This window comes from Borostomias antarcticus (genome assembly GCF_949987555.1).
Source record: "Borostomias antarcticus genome assembly, chromosome: 23".
NCBI classification, from domain to species: domain Eukaryota; kingdom Metazoa; phylum Chordata; class Actinopteri; order Stomiiformes; family Stomiidae; genus Borostomias; species Borostomias antarcticus.
In genome coordinates this window covers 412,151-429,352 of record NC_140256.1, presented here as the reverse complement: position 1 = coordinate 429,352, position 17,202 = coordinate 412,151, and the positions used below count along the sequence as shown (strand labels likewise).

Genomic DNA, 17,202 nt, shown 5'->3' with positions numbered 1-17,202 from the left:
AGATTAAACCTCCAGGAGAAAACAGGCTGAGTCCATGTAGGATGCTTTCTGGGGGCCAGTCTGGGGGAGAGCAGGTGAAACATTCAGGAAGACAGGGGACATGCTTTGTCGTATGCAAATACAAACAGGGAAAATGATCTGGAATGTCTCATACCATTACTACCATAATGATAGACTATAAACTCAATTGGCATACGTATTTAGCAGAAACCCTACACACAAATACACAAGCATTCCTGAGTTAATACCCATAAGGAATTCGGGGCAATAAAACTTACCCCTAATGTCCGGTGAAGTGTCTCAGAGTCGCTGGTTGACCCAACAACCACTGAAATTGTGCTTTCTTCGAAAAAATGTAACACATAACCTAGCTGGGTTCAAACGATCCCTACTACGCTGTATAATATTTTCTTTTGCGCTCATCAATTTAAAATGATCAATTGTCTGGCCTCACTTTTGGACCAGATCAACACTCTTGGCTTCATACTCGTCCCATTGTAGTAGCGTCTCTCTCCCCAAGCACCAGCAGGTCCTACTGCGCATGCGCACTACGACCCACCCGTCCTAACACGCGGAGTGTCCATTACCCAAGGTGACACCAGATCCCATGCTCGGGTGACAGGTGAGCAGCTTTATGGGAATATCTCTATGCATCCCCGAGTGTGGATTGATGTGCTGTATTCTGTGGCCTGGAGTTATTCTATTTCTAAGTTAGGGAGGAAAAGTTTCAGAGAAATGTAGAATTGTCCTTTATTTAGACTCATGTCTTCACAAATCCAGTCTTATCAGATGTAGTGGGCGAGAGACAAGGGGATATAAATCCAAACCTATCTGCTTATATGAGTCTATTAATTGATCATAAGAAGTTGGTAATTTTGCTAAGAAATGATAGCCTGCATGGCACACAGAATGGTTAGCAAAGAGCGCCATCTTGTGGTTCTATAATCAGGTGGAACACAATTGTATACATAGGCGATTTGGCTGATGGAAATTATGTAAAATATTTACAGTGTGGTCGTTGTATAGGAGTGATTGAACGCTTAGTTTTGATCAGAAGAATAAGTATTGCTACTCTATGGGCCCACACGTGTGAAAGGGTTAGAATGGGGGCAGGGGAACCTATATTTGAAAGCCTTTAAATACACCGAAGACTAATCAAGATACAGATTTATATGATTTGAAATATGAAAATTGATCTTTTCAGATTGATTGGCAAACTCATCGATCCCCGCGGCTGTTGTCTTTTTAAATATCTCAATGTGATAAGGTTTTTCATATTGTATTTATTATTTATTGTTTGTTCACTGCTGGCTACAATTTGCCCCTATAGGAGATAATCATGTTTTCTTGACGCTGCTGACAAACTGAACGCACCTGCGTTCGTCAAACTCGCTTGTAGTTTGATTTGACTTGGTTTCAATGGAGAGTAAAACTCAGCTTTATGATTTGACTTGGTTAGTAGGCTGAAACTCGCCAGTAGTTTGATTTGACTTAGTAAAACTCGGCTTTAGTTTGATTTCAAGCATGAAAGGATCCATTATTTGCCACATGTCCTGCAGCAGTGGGCCCTCGCTGATAGGCTGGTCTGGTCTGGTCGCCACGCCTCTTCTGCGCACTCTCACTTCTGATTGGCTGTGTGATTCACACACCTCTCCGGCTGTCTATTTCTCGTTTTCAGTTCCGTGTTGCGTGGAATTTACTTTTCTCTTCCATAAACACGGACCTCGGAGCCTCTTATCTACCTGCAACTATGTCAGACAAAGGCTCGTTCGATACCAATGTGGTCACTTTAACACGCTTTGTTTTGGCTGAAGGAAGGAAGGCGAAGGGCACCGGGGAGCTGACGACCCTGCTGAACTCCCTGTGCACCGCGATCAAAGCCATCTCCACCGCGGTGCGCAAAGCTGGCCTCGCCCACCTGTGAGTACCCTACCCTACCCAGGCGCACCTGTGAGTACCCTACCCTACCCAGGCGCACCTGTGAGTACCCTACCCAGGCGCACCCACACCTGTGAGTACCCTACCCTACCCAGGCGCACCCGTGAGTACCCTACCCAGGCGCACCCGTGAGTACCCTACCCTACCCAGGCGCACCCACACCTGTGAGTACCCTACCCTACCCAGACGCACCCACACCCGTGAGTACCCTACCCTACCCAGGCGCACCCACACCTGTGAGTACCCTACCCTACCCAGACGCACCCACACCTGTGAGTACCCTACCCTACCCAGGCGCACCTGTGAGTACCCTACCCTACCCAGGCGCACCCACACCTGTGAGTACCCTACCCTACCCAGGCGCACCCACACCTGTGAGTACCCTACCCTACCCAGGCGCACCTGTGAGTACCCTACCCAGGCGCACCCAGGGCGCGGGCGCGCTCCACTTCCATACTTGATTGTGGGGAATTTATAGTTTGACTCATGAATGAATATAACTTAAACCTACCCTCTCCATTTCAAGTGTGAGTTTGGTGTGTTGTCAAAAGTGCTGTTTGTTCGTTGATCGCTGACGGTGGGCTTCCTTGTGCCACTGAATGAAGTTTGAGATGTGACTTCAACCACCGCAGTCACACCACAACCTCAGCAGGCACCCAAGGGGTCAAATTTGACTTTTCGACCAATCGTGATAATCATACCTCAAACAGACATGCCCACGTTAACATGACAATAAGACACTTAAAGCTGTAGTATGTCCGTTTTTCAAAATATAAGATTTTAAACTAAATTCTAATCTAATTCTAATCTAAATTTTACTACTGTATATTTGTATAATAAATCAAGAGGTAGGTCCATTATTATGTGATTAAGCTCCTCTCTGAAAACTGCATCTTTGTAGACCGCACTGTTTGGTTCTGCTACAATTATAATAATGAGGTTCTGTCATTTGGGGTCTGGTCGACACCAGAGCATTAAAAAATAAAGAAGCTTGGAGCTGCGGGGTCTGCTCCCATGGAGGCTCGGGGTCTGCTCCCATGGAGGCTCAGGGTCTGCTCCCATGGAGGCTCGGGGTCTGCTCCCATGGAGGCTCGGGGTCTGCTCCCGTGGAGGCTCGGGGTCTGCTCCCATGGAGGCTCGGGGTCTGCTCCCATGGAGGCTCGGGGTCTGCTCCCATGGAGGCTCAGGGTCTCCAACCAGGAGAATTAGCTTGACTCCTTCAGCCAACCAGGAGAATTAGCCTGACTCCTTCGGCCAACCAGCGTAACAAAAGGTGTTTATTCCACTAGCGTTAACGTTACTGCTTGTTGCCAGAACACATTGACTACAGGATCCAATCAGGGGCTACGATGTACTGGGGCAGAACAGCAGTAAGTACACAGTCCCTGATTGGCCTGTTCAAAACATAATGGGAGAATAATGAATGCCAGACTGAGCTGCAGAGAGAGAGTCTCACTTGTTTGTGAGATGAGGATGGTCTCACCAGGCTAGAATTCCCCCTCACTGATACACCCCTCAGCTCATAGAGCACGAGTTATACAGTAACTGCAGCTTTAATTCCCATCACACTGGTTTAATCGTTTAGAGCAAATCAGAAAATTATGAAAGATCAGAATCTGAATTGAGGAAGTTCTGAGGTGGAGAGAGAATCTACCCACCGTGGTCAGTTTCACACACTGCAACATTTCACACATGGTTCATACACAATCACACACTGCAACATTTCACACCTGGTTCATACACAATCACACACTGCAACATTTAAAAAACGCAGAGTCATGCCTGCACAGCAAACGACAGGAGTGTTTGCAAGTCACTGGCCGAGTTTCTGTTTGTGCCGTCTATAGAGAGCTCCACCCGTGGAACTGAGCTGTTTGTGTTCTGTCTATAGAGAGATGCTCTGAGAGATGGATGCTCTGTCTATAGAGAGATGCTCTGAGAGATGGATGCTCTGTCTATAGAGAGATGCTCTGAGAGATGGATGCTCTGTCTATAGAGAGATGCTCTGGGAGATGGATGCTCTGTCTATAGAGAGATGCTCTGAGAGATGGATGCTCTGTCTATAGAGAGATGCTCTGAGAGATGGATGCTCTGTCTATAGAGAGATGCTCTGGGAGATGGATGCTCTGTCTATAGAGAGATGCTCTGAGAGATGGATGCTCTGTCTATAGAGAGATGCTCTGAGAGATGGATGCTCTGTCTATAGAGAGATGCTCTGAGAGATGGATGCTCTGTCTATAGAGAGATGCTCTGAGAGATGGATGCTCTGTCTATAGAGAGATGCTCTGAGAGATGGATGCTCTGTCTATAGAGAGATGCTCTGAGAGATGGATGCTCTGTCTATAGAGAGATGCTCTGGGAGATGGATGCTCTGTCTATAGAGAGATGCTCTGAGAGATGGATGCTCTGTCTATAGAGAGATGCTCTGAGAGATGGATGCTCTGTCTATAGAGAGATGCTCTGAGAGATGGATGCTCTGTCTATAGAGAGTTCCACCCGTGTAACTGAGCTGAATTGGTGAACTACATCCTCAGTATAAAGGCAGTTTGAACCCAGCGTAAGCTAGCGAGGGTGAAGGAAATGCTGACGAGCGACACCGTGACACCTGTAACAGTGGTGCTGTGACCTGGATACAATGCCGGGCTCAGCTCCACCAGCTGGGGTTACTGTGGTGTGTGGAGTGAGGTTAGAGGGGTGAGTGTAACCGAGTTGAATTGGTTAAACTCACTCCTCAGTTTAAATATTGCCCAACTGTGCCATCAAATAGCGTTTGGATGGTGTAGCTGGTGAAGAGATGTTAGAGAGGTGGTCATGAGCGTTGGCCAATCAGAGGACCAGAGAACGAACCCAGCGTGAGCAGGTGAGGGAGTAGGGGTTTGGGACTGGGAGACGGGTCTGGTTTGGGACTGGGACACTGGTCTGGTTTGGGACTGGGACACTGGTCTGGTTTGGGACTGGGACACTGGTCTGGTTTGAGACTGGTCTGGTTTGGGACTGGTCTGGTTTGGGACTAGGAGACTGGTCTGGTTTGGGACTGGTCTGGTTTGGGACTGGTCTGGTTTGGGACTGGGAGACTGTTCCATGTCATGCATCGCTTCAACAATAAGTAAGTTGCCTCCACAAGTGTTCTGTCCTTGACTACATGCTGTCCTGTTCTCTCTCTCCGTGTTGCCAGCTATGGCATCGCAGGCAGCACCAACGTGACCGGAGACCAGGTGAAGAAGCTGGACATCCTGTCCAACGACATGATCATCAACATGATCAAGTCCTCCTTCACCTCCTGTGTGCTGGTGTCTGAAGAGGACGAGAACGCCATCATTGTTGAACCTGATAAAAGGGTAGGTGTGTGTTTCTGGCTATGTGTATTCTGGTTGTGTGTGCGGTTGTGTGTGTTTGCTTTAAGTACTACAACAACTGTGTAACTAAAATCGCTGGCCTTTTTTATTTTATTTTTGATTGTTTTGTTTCTGATCATTTTTCATCTTCTCAAGGGGAAATACATTGTGTGCTTTGATCCTCTGGATGGGTCATCAAACATCGACTGTCTTGTGTCCATCGGGACCATTTTTGGCATCTATCGAAAGGTATTACAGTAAATAAGTTATTCTCAAATAACTTCACACTGCTTAGGAATTAAATCTACATATCAACCAATATGCGGTGATTGAGTTCAGAGAGTATTCCAGAACAGTTTTGAGCCCTGGACACGCTGGCGCTTTCATTCACACCTACGAGCAAGATGAGTGCAACAGGCATTTAGTATCACCTGAAGGCGTGTGGGTTAAACTCACCTCTCAGTATAAATACCTTCCACCTGCGCCATCGAATGGCTACAGGAGCTTTTCGGTGGCGAGCTATACTGACGAGCGACACAGTGACACCTGTTACACTTAGCCAATAGCATTTCTTTATACCATTTGTTCCAGAGCGCAGCGTGTTGGGACTCCTGCAGTGTTAGTAGTAGGGTTGCAGCACCCTCCATACTGACTCACTGACTAGAACAGTCTGACTGATGTGTGTCTTGCCTTCAGAGCACAGACGACGAGCCTTCTGAGAAAGACGCCCTCCAGCCTGGCAGGAACCTGGTGGCAGCAGGCTATGCCCTCTTTGGCAGCGCCACCATGATGGTGCTCTCCACCGGGCAGGGGGTCAACGGTTTCATGCTGGACCCTGTGAGTCCACCTTCTGAACATCAACTTCCTTCAGCTTAGTGTGCTGAGGATATGTCGCCTCAGTAAGGTTTCAAAGTGTTATTTGTTGACGATTGCTGTCTGACATCTCAATGTTTTCTTTGGGGGTGGGGGTTGTTTGGAGTTGTTTTTATGGGGGAGGGGAGTTTGGAATTGTTTTTGCGGAGGAGAGGAGTTTGGAGTTGTTTTTGCGGGGGAGGGGAGGAGAGTAAAAGATGGGCAAGCACATGTTTGTTGTTACTCATGCTGTGAACTCTGTCAGGCGATTGGAGAGTTCATTCTGGTGGATCGAGATGTGAAGATCAAGAAGCGAGGGAAGATCTACAGTCTGAACGAGGGCTACGCCAAGTACTTTGATCCAGCTGTGACAGAGTACATACAGAAGAAGAAATTCCCAGAGGTAATGTTATGAGTACGTTAGTCTTGCAATGCCAGACTCTGGAGACATCTCTATTGAAAATCGTTGCTAGAACAGCGCTTAAAATGAAAGCTACCGATCAAAACTACGGCCTAATAGGGTGAAGGACACGCCTCACCGAAAATGATGTCTTCCAGACAAACTGGAGAATCAAAACAAACATTCACCAGCCCAGTAGAATTGGTTCTGCAATGCTGTTTTTTTCAATTTCTCAAATTGTTTCCACCCACTTTTAGCAAAGAAATCTGGACGAATGTCTTCAGTCTTAGTTGGGTGCAGCGTTTTGAGACTGACTTGTGAGTCGTACTTCTGAGTATGTAGATCTGCATGGATCTCAATGAATGTGGCTGATGTGAAAGAGTGGAGAATAGGGACACGGATATAAACCAGGGTTTCCCAAATGTTAAAGTATCAGACAGGACTGTGATGTGTATTGTTAAGTAAATGTGCATGTGTTATGGTATTTGGGATATTAATGTATGTCAATACTACACTTGCGTGGCTTCATATTCAAGATGGGGATCATTTTGACATACTGGCTAAATGTCAAATCAAATAGTGAACCTGGTGTGGCCACGCCTCTATGGGAGGACGCACCCTCAACCCCAAGCTTTTTATTTCTCTAACGCTCTGGTGTCGACCAGACACCAAATTATAATCATTATTACAGTTGCTGCAGCAGAGCCAAATCAGGTGTCCCTCTCGATTTAGCAGTATTTAAATGTAAATTGTACATACTACAGCTTTAAACAGTGTATAATGTTTTTGTGTTTTAGGATGGCAGCGAACCCTATGGTGCACGATATGTGGGATCTATGGTAGCTGATGTCCACCGGACTCTGGTGTACGGAGGCATCTTCCTGTACCCCGCCAACGCCAAGAGCCCCGAAGGAAAGGTGAGCTGCAGGAGCAGGTTCAACCCTCCACCACTGAACACACACTCTCCACCACTGAACACACAAACTCTCCACCACTGAACACACACTCTCCACCACTGAACACACACACTCTCCACCACTGAACACAAACTCTCCACCACTGAACACACAACCCAGGGGGGGATTTAATCACATAATGCATTTAGTGTTGGTAAAAGTATGGAGATATTTTTATTTTATTTAATTAAACCTTTATATAACCAGGTGAAGAAGTCACTGAAATTTAAAATATCTTTTTCAGGAGAGACCTGGCCAATAGGGAAGCATATAAACATACATTTAAGTTTCATACAAACAAACGGGTCCGTGTCTTGTGAGGCCTGTTCTCTCCGAGCCCGACGGGTTCTTGTGAGGCCTGTTCTCTCCGGGTCCGTGTCTTGTGAGGCCTGTTCTCTCCGGGTCCGTGTCTTGTGAGGCCTGTTCTCTCCGGGTCCTTGTCTTGTGAGGCCTGTTCTCTCCGGGTCCTTGTCTTGTGAGGCCTGTTCTCTCCGGGTCCGTGTCTTGTGAGGCCTGTTCTCTCCGAGCCCGACGGGTTCTTGTGAGGCCTGTTCTCTCCGAGCCGACGGGTTCAACTGATACATCGTGAGACACGGCCTGAAGTATCGTCAGATTATCCACATCAGACGTCGCCTGACAATGTTTGGAAATATCTGTGGGTTGTGAGGAACTGGCCAAGTTATGTCTCAAGAATGTTCTTTGTAAGGTTCTCTCACTGTGGACTGGAACAGGGTGTGCAAATCTGTCTGCCTCTATCTCCATCGATAAAGGGTAAATACCAGATAATGGATAAAGGGTAAATACCAGATAATGCAGCCAAAGCTGTTGCCTAATGCCACACCCCTAAGAGTTGTGCAGTCCCTTGGTGACCTTTTTGACTTGAACACTATATTATGACACCAACATATTTAACTTTATTGCTTTCGAATTTTTATTCAGTTTGATTAAACTCTTAATTTTTAGATAGAGGTGTATTAAACCCATTGTAACTTGGCCACAAATGACAAACCAATTTGTCCCAGGTCTGAAATACAAGATGTTTGTATGAAAACAGTAAATGATGTTTCAATTCTGGAGGAGTTTGAATTAAAATGCAAAACTACCATGCAAAACTACCATTCACATCTGAATTTTAACCTTTATTCTGAATTGATGAAATCAATAGATTTTAGATTGTACTTTAAAACTGTGTATGTCCTTTCCCCCCAGCTGAGACTGCTGTATGAGTGCAACCCCATGGCCTTCATCATGGAGCAGGCAGGAGGCATGGCCACCACAGGCTCTGAGAACATTCTGGATATCCAGCCAGTCAGCATTCACCAGCGGGCTCCCATAGTCATGGGCTCCCCGGACGACGTGAAGGAGTACATCGCCATCTATGAGAAACACGCTAAATGAGAAAACACACATCCACACTCCTGCTACATCTGAAGACCTGTGACACACTTGATGGGGAATTATATTATGAAGGAAGGTTTCTGCCAAATTAGCCCTAGCGCTACTGACTACTATACCAAAGTTTACCATCCCAGCACAAAGTTGGGAAACACAACACACATCTGCCATCTCCCATGCTAAGGACCAAAACACACACACACACACATACACACACACACCCTAGCTTGAGACCAAAGGTAGTGCCATTACGAATAGACCAACATTCATGAACCTCTCTAGGATGAGATCAACTATTCCACTCAAACAAGAGATCAAAGTTTTTCTGACCAGCAAGAAAAGATGGCCACTTACTCTGACTGAGGATAAGAGAGAAGAGATGAGACTGAAACATGTTTCTGTCTTGGTAATTCTTCCAAACCGTACCTTGAATATTACTGTAACAATTTCCTAGCATTATAGAAGGACCAAACATTACCTCAATAAAATACACTTATGTGCCTTGATATTTTGCACTGATTTGTTATTGATTTTGGATGAAGAAGCCTGTAAATAAATCCAAATGTGTGAAACTTAATGATTCTCTTGTTTATTTGTAAATTCAGAATTATAATCAAACGGAAATCCGATGTGGTATTACATTATAATCTACAGTAGCTACAGTTATATATGAAAGGTCCTCTAAACTGTCAATATTTGTGTAGCAGTTATTCAGATTTCTAGAGTAAACAGTGCAATATAGCGTCCATTAAAGTCCAGGGGCCTCATTTATCATTGTGGATACACCCTTTTTCATTTACACCTGATATTTGTACTTGCTTTTCTCCGCAAATAATGTGATGTATCGTGACAAAACTCGATGGGAAATATTGTGTATATATCTCATCAAGTTTTGGCATGATACATTTTCTCAAATTTTAAATGGCGAGCCCCACCTTTCAGTTTGATGTAGGCGAACGAAATTCGGTGGGCATATGTAGTTCATCGAGAGACACTAAAATGTCTCTTGGAGCTATACCCAACAGGAAGTCAGACATCTTTTCCTTGTTTTTACCATTTCCATGCCTCTTACTTTAACGAACTCCTCCTACAGATTTCATCCAATCAACTTCATATTCGGTCAGCTTCATCTTAAGACCTTTGTGATCAAAAGTTATAAAAAAAATTGAGTTCTCACCAAACACCCTTGCCGTGGCGCCCCGCCAAATTTTGACATTTCGCCATAAAACAGGAAGTCCTCATAACTCCTCCATACATTATCCAATTTGCACCAAATTGCTGACGCTTCATGAAGGTCACCTTCTGAACACATCTATGCGTCGGTATTGAGTCACCCTTACAGCGCCACCTACTGCTGAAACAGGAAGTACTCTTAACTCCTACATACGTTATCCGATTTACTCCAAATTGCTCATGCTTGATGAAGGTCGCACCTTGAACATCTTAAGAACAATCACAAATCATGTGCTGATAATACTGTCTAAATCACTGTAATGTAATGTAATGATACCAAAGGTGGTAAAATCTATTTGAATGTGCTAATTCCACTACAAAGGAAATAAAACAGCCATCAAAGGTCTCATATTTATTCATTGACCTTTCATATCTCTTAAAGAAGGCAGTAGAGCTTCTCAACACAACTGACACCCAATATAGATACTACCACCCAACTACCATCATTCAAGCCTCACAAGTTCCCGGCCACAACATTTAAAGAGACATCATCCAAAACTTGTGCTGCCGCATAATGAAAAATGAGAAGAAAAAAACTTTTTTTTTACCCCATTACCCCCACTGACAACAGTAGGCCAACACCAGTTCATATTGATAATCTCCACTGACAACAGTAGGCCAACACCAGTTCATAAAGGTTTTACGCAGCGTTGTACAAAGCAGGCTGGTGTGTTCGGCCACACCTCTCTACATTTTACTTCTGATTGGCTAGGTTATTCACATGCCTATATTTGTCAGTTTTTAAGTTTGTGTTGCAGGCATTTCATTTTGAGAAATTTCCCTTTCTTCGTCTCAGCAAACACTTTGGAGGCTTCTGGTCTAGCTGCAACCATGTCGGAAAGAGGAGGATTCGATACCAACGCGGTGACTTTAACACGATTTCTTTTGGAGGAAGAAAAAAAAGCACAAGGCTCTGGAGAGCTAACAACACTTCTGAACTCTCTGTGCACAGCTATCAAAGTCATCTCCGCGGCCGTTCGCAAGGCTGGCATCGCCCATCTGTAAGTAGCCTGTTCGGTGTCAAATGCATTGCTTCAACAATAAGTAAGCAGTCACTTTGCCCATGAATATATGCTGACACTTTCTCTCTCCGTCTTGTCAGTAATGGCTTGGTCGGCAGCACCAATACAACCGGCGACAGCCAGAAGAAGCTGGACATCCTGTCCAATCACCTGGTCATCAACATGATCAAGTCCTCCCTCACCTCCTGTGTGCTGGTGTCTGAGGAGAATGAGAACGCCATCATTGTTGAACCTGGTAGAAGGGTAGGTGTGTGTGTGTGTGTGTTTATTACTGTTCAACTAAAATTACTGGCCATTTTTTCCTTTTTTGCTGAAGTTTGTGGAGAGAATGTTGCTCGATTTGGGTGACAAAAATGTGTTTTTATTCATAAATTCATGTCGTTTCTGATCTTCTCAAGGGGAAATACATTGTGTACTTTGATCCTCTGGATGGGTCATCAAACATTGACTGTCTTGTGTCCATCGGGACCATTTTTGCCATCTATAAAAAGGTATTACAGTAAATAAGTTCTTGTCAAATAATTTCACTAGGAATTAACCCTACTGTACATAACCAATATGGGGAACATACACCCATATAGGTGATTCAATTCAGACAGCAATCCAGAACTGTTGTCATGTACTGGCTTCAGTAGTGTTAGGGTTGCAGCTCCATACGTAGGCTGACCAAGAACTTGTATTAGTATCAAGACACTGACTAGAACAGTCTGACTGATGTGTGCGTCTTGCCTTCAGAGCACAGGCGGTGAGCCTTCTGAGAAAGACGCTCTCCAGCCTGGTAAGAACCTGGTGGCAGCAGGCTACGCCCTCTACGGCAGCGCCACCATGATGGTGTTCTCCACCGGCAACGGAGTCAACAGTTTCATGCTGGACACTGTGAGTCCACCTTCTGAACATCAACTTCCTTCAGTTAAGAGATTCTGGTTTCATGTATGCTGAGGATATGTTGTTGACAACCAGTCTGAGATCTCAATGTTGTTACTGTTCTTTTGCGGTGGGTGTTTTGTTTGTTTGTTTGTTTGTTTGTTGATGAGGGGGAGAGGAGGGGAGGGCATAGTATTCCTTGCACAAGACATTTTTTAACTTGTTTGTTTGTACTTATGCTGTCAACTCTGTCAGGCGATTGGAGAGTTTGTTCTGATTGATAAAGATGTGAAGATCAAGAAGCAAGGGAAGATCTTCAGTGTGAATGAGGGCTACACCAAGTACTTTGACCGGTCTGTGACAGAGTACATACACAAGAAGAAATTCCCAGAGGTAATGCTATGAGTGTATAGATCAACAGTACATGGATTTCAATGAATATGGTGAATATGGAACTGTAAACTCAATTGCTATACTGTATATTAATTGAGTTTATATTGCCAACATGTTGAAATGCCATTAGAATAACTGGTTAAATAATGCAATGTTTTTGTGTTTTAGGATGGCAGTGAACCCTATGGTGCACGATATGTGGGATCTATGGTAGCTGACGTACACCGGACTCTGGTGTATGGAGGCATCTTCCTGTACCCAACTACCACGAAGAACCCCCAAGGACACGTAGGTTACACCAGTAGTCCTGAAGGACAAGTAGGTTACACCAGTAGTCCTGGAGGACACGTAGGTTACACCAGTAGTCCTGGAGGACACAATGTTTATTTGTCATATGTATAATATACAAGTACAATGAAATGCTCAAGGCTTTATAATGGTGTGCTGAAGCTCATTTCTTCTATTCGCTAGTCACTCAGAGTCAGAATGTTAGCTACTACTAGTAATCATAATAATAATCCTAATAATAATAATAATAATAAATCATAATAATGTTATTATCACAAGATTGTCAATGTGTCTTCACACCCTTAACATCCTGTTTTAAATTATTTAATTAATTAATTTATCCGTTATTAAAATAGGGGAAGATTACATAGAATAACCTGGGTCACTCACAAAAAAATAAAAATAAAGGGAAAAAAACAGAGTAAAATATAGAGATACAATAAACACCGCTATGAAACCAAATTTAAATAAATATTACAAAAAAACAAGAAAAAGAGAAAAGAACAGAAAGCATGCATGTGCTAAAAACAGTTAAATTCTTCAGATGTCTGTGGCTTCATAGACAGTTAGCTAACAGTTATCAGCCAGACTGAAGTGCTCATGGAAAATATTTGACAGGGCCTGAAGTCATTGTAAAACTGCAGTGGACACATTACCTGACACAATGGAAATGCCTGTGGGTTGTAAGACAATGGAAACTGTCTAAGTACTGTCTCAAGAATGTTCTTTATGCAAGGTTCTTGCACTGTTGACTGGCACAGGGTGTGCTTAAAGCCTGTCTGTGTTTATCTCCATCGATAAAGAGTAAATACCAGACAATTCAGCCAAAGCTGTTGCCTAACATCACACCCCAAAGAGTTGGGCAGTCTCGTTGACTTGATCGCAATATTATGACACCAACATATTTAACTCTATTGCTTTGATATTGGAATTCAGTTTGATTAAACTCAGCTTTACCTCACCTTCTTAATTTTGAGAGAGTATTCAACCTGTTTTAAGTTGGACTCAAATAGAAGATAAACAAAGTCAAAGTCTGAAATACAAGATGTTTGTATGACAACCAGGGTTTAACTTTAAAGATGCAGTCGCAGAAAAACTTAACAGGTTTTGGAGATTTTCCGCGATTCCATCTTCCGTGTAGGGAAAGTCTTTAAAATAGCCTACACGTATAATTTAAGCATTTAATCTCAATAACATCAACTGAAAAAAGCGTGACTGTGCCCTTTTAACCTTTATTCTGAATTTATGAAATCAACAGATTTTAGTTTCAGCTTGTACTCTAAAACTGTGCATCTCCTTCCCCCAGCTGACTGCTGTATGAGTCTGTGTATCTCTTTCCCCCAGCTGAGACTGTGTGTATCTCTTTCCCCCAGCTGAGACTGCTGTATGAGTGCAACCCCATGGCCTTCATCATGGAGCAGGCAGGAGGCATGGCCACCACAGGCTCTGAGAACATCCTGGATATCCAGCCAAGGAGCATTCACCAGACGGCTCCTATAATCCTGGGTTCCCCTGATGACGTGAAGGAGTATATCGCCATCTATAAGAAATATCACAAGTGAGAAAACACACATCCACACAATTACACTCAGTGCTAAGTGAGTTCACACACACCACCATCTGGAGATTGAAGACCCAAGACACACTTGAAGAGAAATGATAGTGTGGGAAGCAAGAAAGCAAAGATTTTTGCCCAGACTATCAGCCATGTTAACCCTAACGCTACTGACTACCCTACTTGACCCCAAAGATTACCATCCCCACACAGAGAAGAGACCCCGAACACACACCATCTCCCATGCTGAGGACATCTTCCAACACCCTAGCGAGAGCAAATACACCCTCCTACCATTACAAATAGACCAACATTCATGAGCCTCTCTAGGATGAGATCAACTATTCCACTCAAACAAGACACCAAAGTTTTTCTGACCAGCAAGAAAAGATGACCACTTACCCTGACCGAGGATAAGAGAGAAGAGATGAGACTGAAACATGTTTCTGTCTTGGTAATTCTTCCAAACCATACCTTGAATATTACTGTAACAATTTCCTAGCGTTATAGAAGGACCAAACGTTACTTCTGAATAGTCTGTGAATAAATCCAATTGTGCCCAACTTCACATTTCTCTTGTTTATTTCAGAATTATATTTGTTGCAAAACACAAATAAACATCATTCCTACACTATGTGGTATTGCATTAGTACTGAACTGTGGCTATACAGCATTATATGAAAAGTCATCTTAACTGTCAATATTTGTGTATCAGTTATTCAGATTTCTACAGAGCAAACAGTGCAGTATATAGCGTCGGTCATTGGTACTATATCCAGAGAGGTTGACCTTTTAGCTAAAGGTCACCAGAAGTGCACGGAGCCTCGTTGACATATGAAACACTGTTGCAGCAGCAGAGGGTCTGACACTAAAAGTTAATGTCCTTCAGTCATACTTTTTTGCTGTAGGGTCTTGTTTATATATGTAAGAGTACATGTTTATATATTATGCATTACATGAATGAAATTACATATTGTGTTATGTTGAAGCTATCCACCCATGTGTGAATATGCCCTCAAACTAGATGAATAAGGACTCAATACAGCAATGTTTTGAAGGAAGACAGATAAACAGTTATAGTACAGTACATCCATAATGCTTCATGAAATTGTGGTAATATACCTTGTGCAATATCAGTATCAATCTAATAGTGATCAGTGAATGGCAAACTGTTTGTGGGAAGGGGTTAGGGTTAGAGGTTTGGGTGAGGGTAAATAATAATAATACTAGTTGGGAGCTCCCTATTTTTGAATGGTTTTAGATGTGCAGGCAGAGAGAGAACCCCAATGTGGACAACCCTGCAGTGGTTTCCCTTCCACTGGGGGGTACTACATTGTTTTAGATGACTGCTGACTAGACTACTGAAGCTGGATCACTAGATTTGTATGTGGATTTAGGAAACGCTTTAGATCTGGAAATGCATCTAATACAGTTTTGGAAATGGAATCCTGTTTTTTTCTCAGTTCCAAACAGATGGGTTTAAATACAGTTCTGGAAGATTTAGATGCAGATCCGGATTCCCAAAGAATGGGTTTAGATACAGATCTGGAACCAAATCTAATTCTGGTCATTCTAGGTAGTACAGGATTAGATACATTTCTGGAAATTTTAGATACAGATCTGGAACTGCATATCATTGGATGTTTAGGTACGGATCTGGAAGTTTAGATCCAGATCTGGAAGTTAGATGCAGATCCGGAAGTTTAGATGCGAATCTGGAAGTTTAGATGCGAATCTGGAAGTTTAGAGGCAGATCTGGAAGTTTAGATGTAGATCTGGAAGTTTAGATGCGAATCTGGAAGTTTAGATGCAGATCCGGAAGTTTAGATGCAGATCCGGAAGTTTAGATGCGAATCTGGAAGTTTAGATGTAGATCTGGAAGTTTAGAGGCAGATCTGGAAGTTTAGAGGCAGATCTGGAAGTTTAGATGCGGATCTGGAAGTTTAGAGGCAGATCTGGAAGTTTAGATGTAGATCTGGAAGTTTAGATGTAGATCTGGAAGTTTAGATCCAGATCTGGAAGATTAGATGTGGATCTGGAAGTTTAGATGTGGATCTGGAAGTTTAGATGCGGATCTGGAAGTTTAGATCCAGATCTGGAAGTTTAGATGCGAATCTGGAAGTTTAGATGTGGATCTGGAAGTTTAGATGCGGATCTGGAAGTTCAGATGCGGATCTGGAAGTTTAGATGCGGATCTGGAAGTTTAGATGCGGATCTGGAAGTTTAGATGCGAATCTGGAAGTTTAGAGGCAGATCTGGAAGTTTAGATGCGAATCTGGAGTTTAGATGCGGATCTGGAAGTTTAGATGCGGATCTGGAAGTTTAGAGGCAGATCTGGAAGTTTAGATGCGGATCTGGAAGTTTAGAGGCAGATCTGGAAGTTTAGATGCGGATCTGGAAGTTTAGATGCGGATCTGGAAGTTTAGATGCGAATCTGGAAGTTTAGATGTAGATCTGGAAGTTCAGATGCGAATCTGGAAATTTAGATGTAGATCTGGAAGTTTAGATGCGGATCTGGAAGTTTAGATGCGGATCTGGAAGTTTAGATCCAGATCTGGAAGTTTAGATGCGGATCTGGATGTTTAGAGGCAGATCTGGAAGTTTAGATGCGGATCCAAAACCGCATCTAATAAATTGGTTGTTAGGGCTGTGCGCCTCTAGTGTTCAAACTTTATAAATGTATAACTTCAAGTAAGAACATGATAGACTTACTTTTTTCCCATTGCGACAAACATAAGATCATGGAACTGCTCCACTATGTGGCGCTGCAATGGCACTAGTTTTTTTCTATGTTAGTCTAGTTAATACTGAATTAGATACAGTTTTGGAAACCACAGTTAGAGAGGTGACCTTTAATGACCTTTTGCCCTAAAATTCCAACGGTATGTCCTAGAGGTCCCGTTTTTGGTTAGGGGTTAGGGTGCCACAACACTGAGTTGACTTCTCTTCCTGTTTCTTCCAAGCATGCACC

The 17,202-nt window shown here is 43.4% G+C and overlaps 2 protein-coding genes across 2 annotated transcripts; both read left to right on the top strand.

Annotated features, from left to right (window-relative positions):
- Positions 1–1,701: 1,701 nt before the first annotated feature.
- On the top strand, positions 1,702–9,417 carry LOC311324591 (fructose-1,6-bisphosphatase 1). Its single transcript, XM_084457074.1, has 7 exons — positions 1,702–1,920; positions 5,114–5,276; positions 5,430–5,522; positions 5,970–6,110; positions 6,391–6,528; positions 7,323–7,442; positions 8,691–9,417. The coding sequence occupies exons 1-7, from the start codon at positions 1,751–1,753 to the stop codon at positions 8,877–8,879; spliced, it is 1,014 nt and encodes a 337-aa protein (XP_084313200.1). The 5' UTR covers positions 1,702–1,750; the 3' UTR covers positions 8,880–9,417.
- Positions 9,418–10,940: 1,523 nt separating this feature from the next.
- Positions 10,941–14,238, top strand: LOC311324592 (fructose-1,6-bisphosphatase 1-like; the record flags this gene model as incomplete). Its single annotated transcript, XM_084457075.1, has 7 exons — positions 10,941–11,110; positions 11,212–11,374; positions 11,530–11,622; positions 11,867–12,007; positions 12,251–12,388; positions 12,557–12,676; positions 14,050–14,238. The coding sequence occupies 7 exons, from the start codon at positions 10,941–10,943 to the stop codon at positions 14,236–14,238; spliced, it is 1,014 nt and encodes a 337-aa protein (XP_084313201.1).
- Between the last annotated feature and the right edge of the window lie 2,964 nt (positions 14,239–17,202).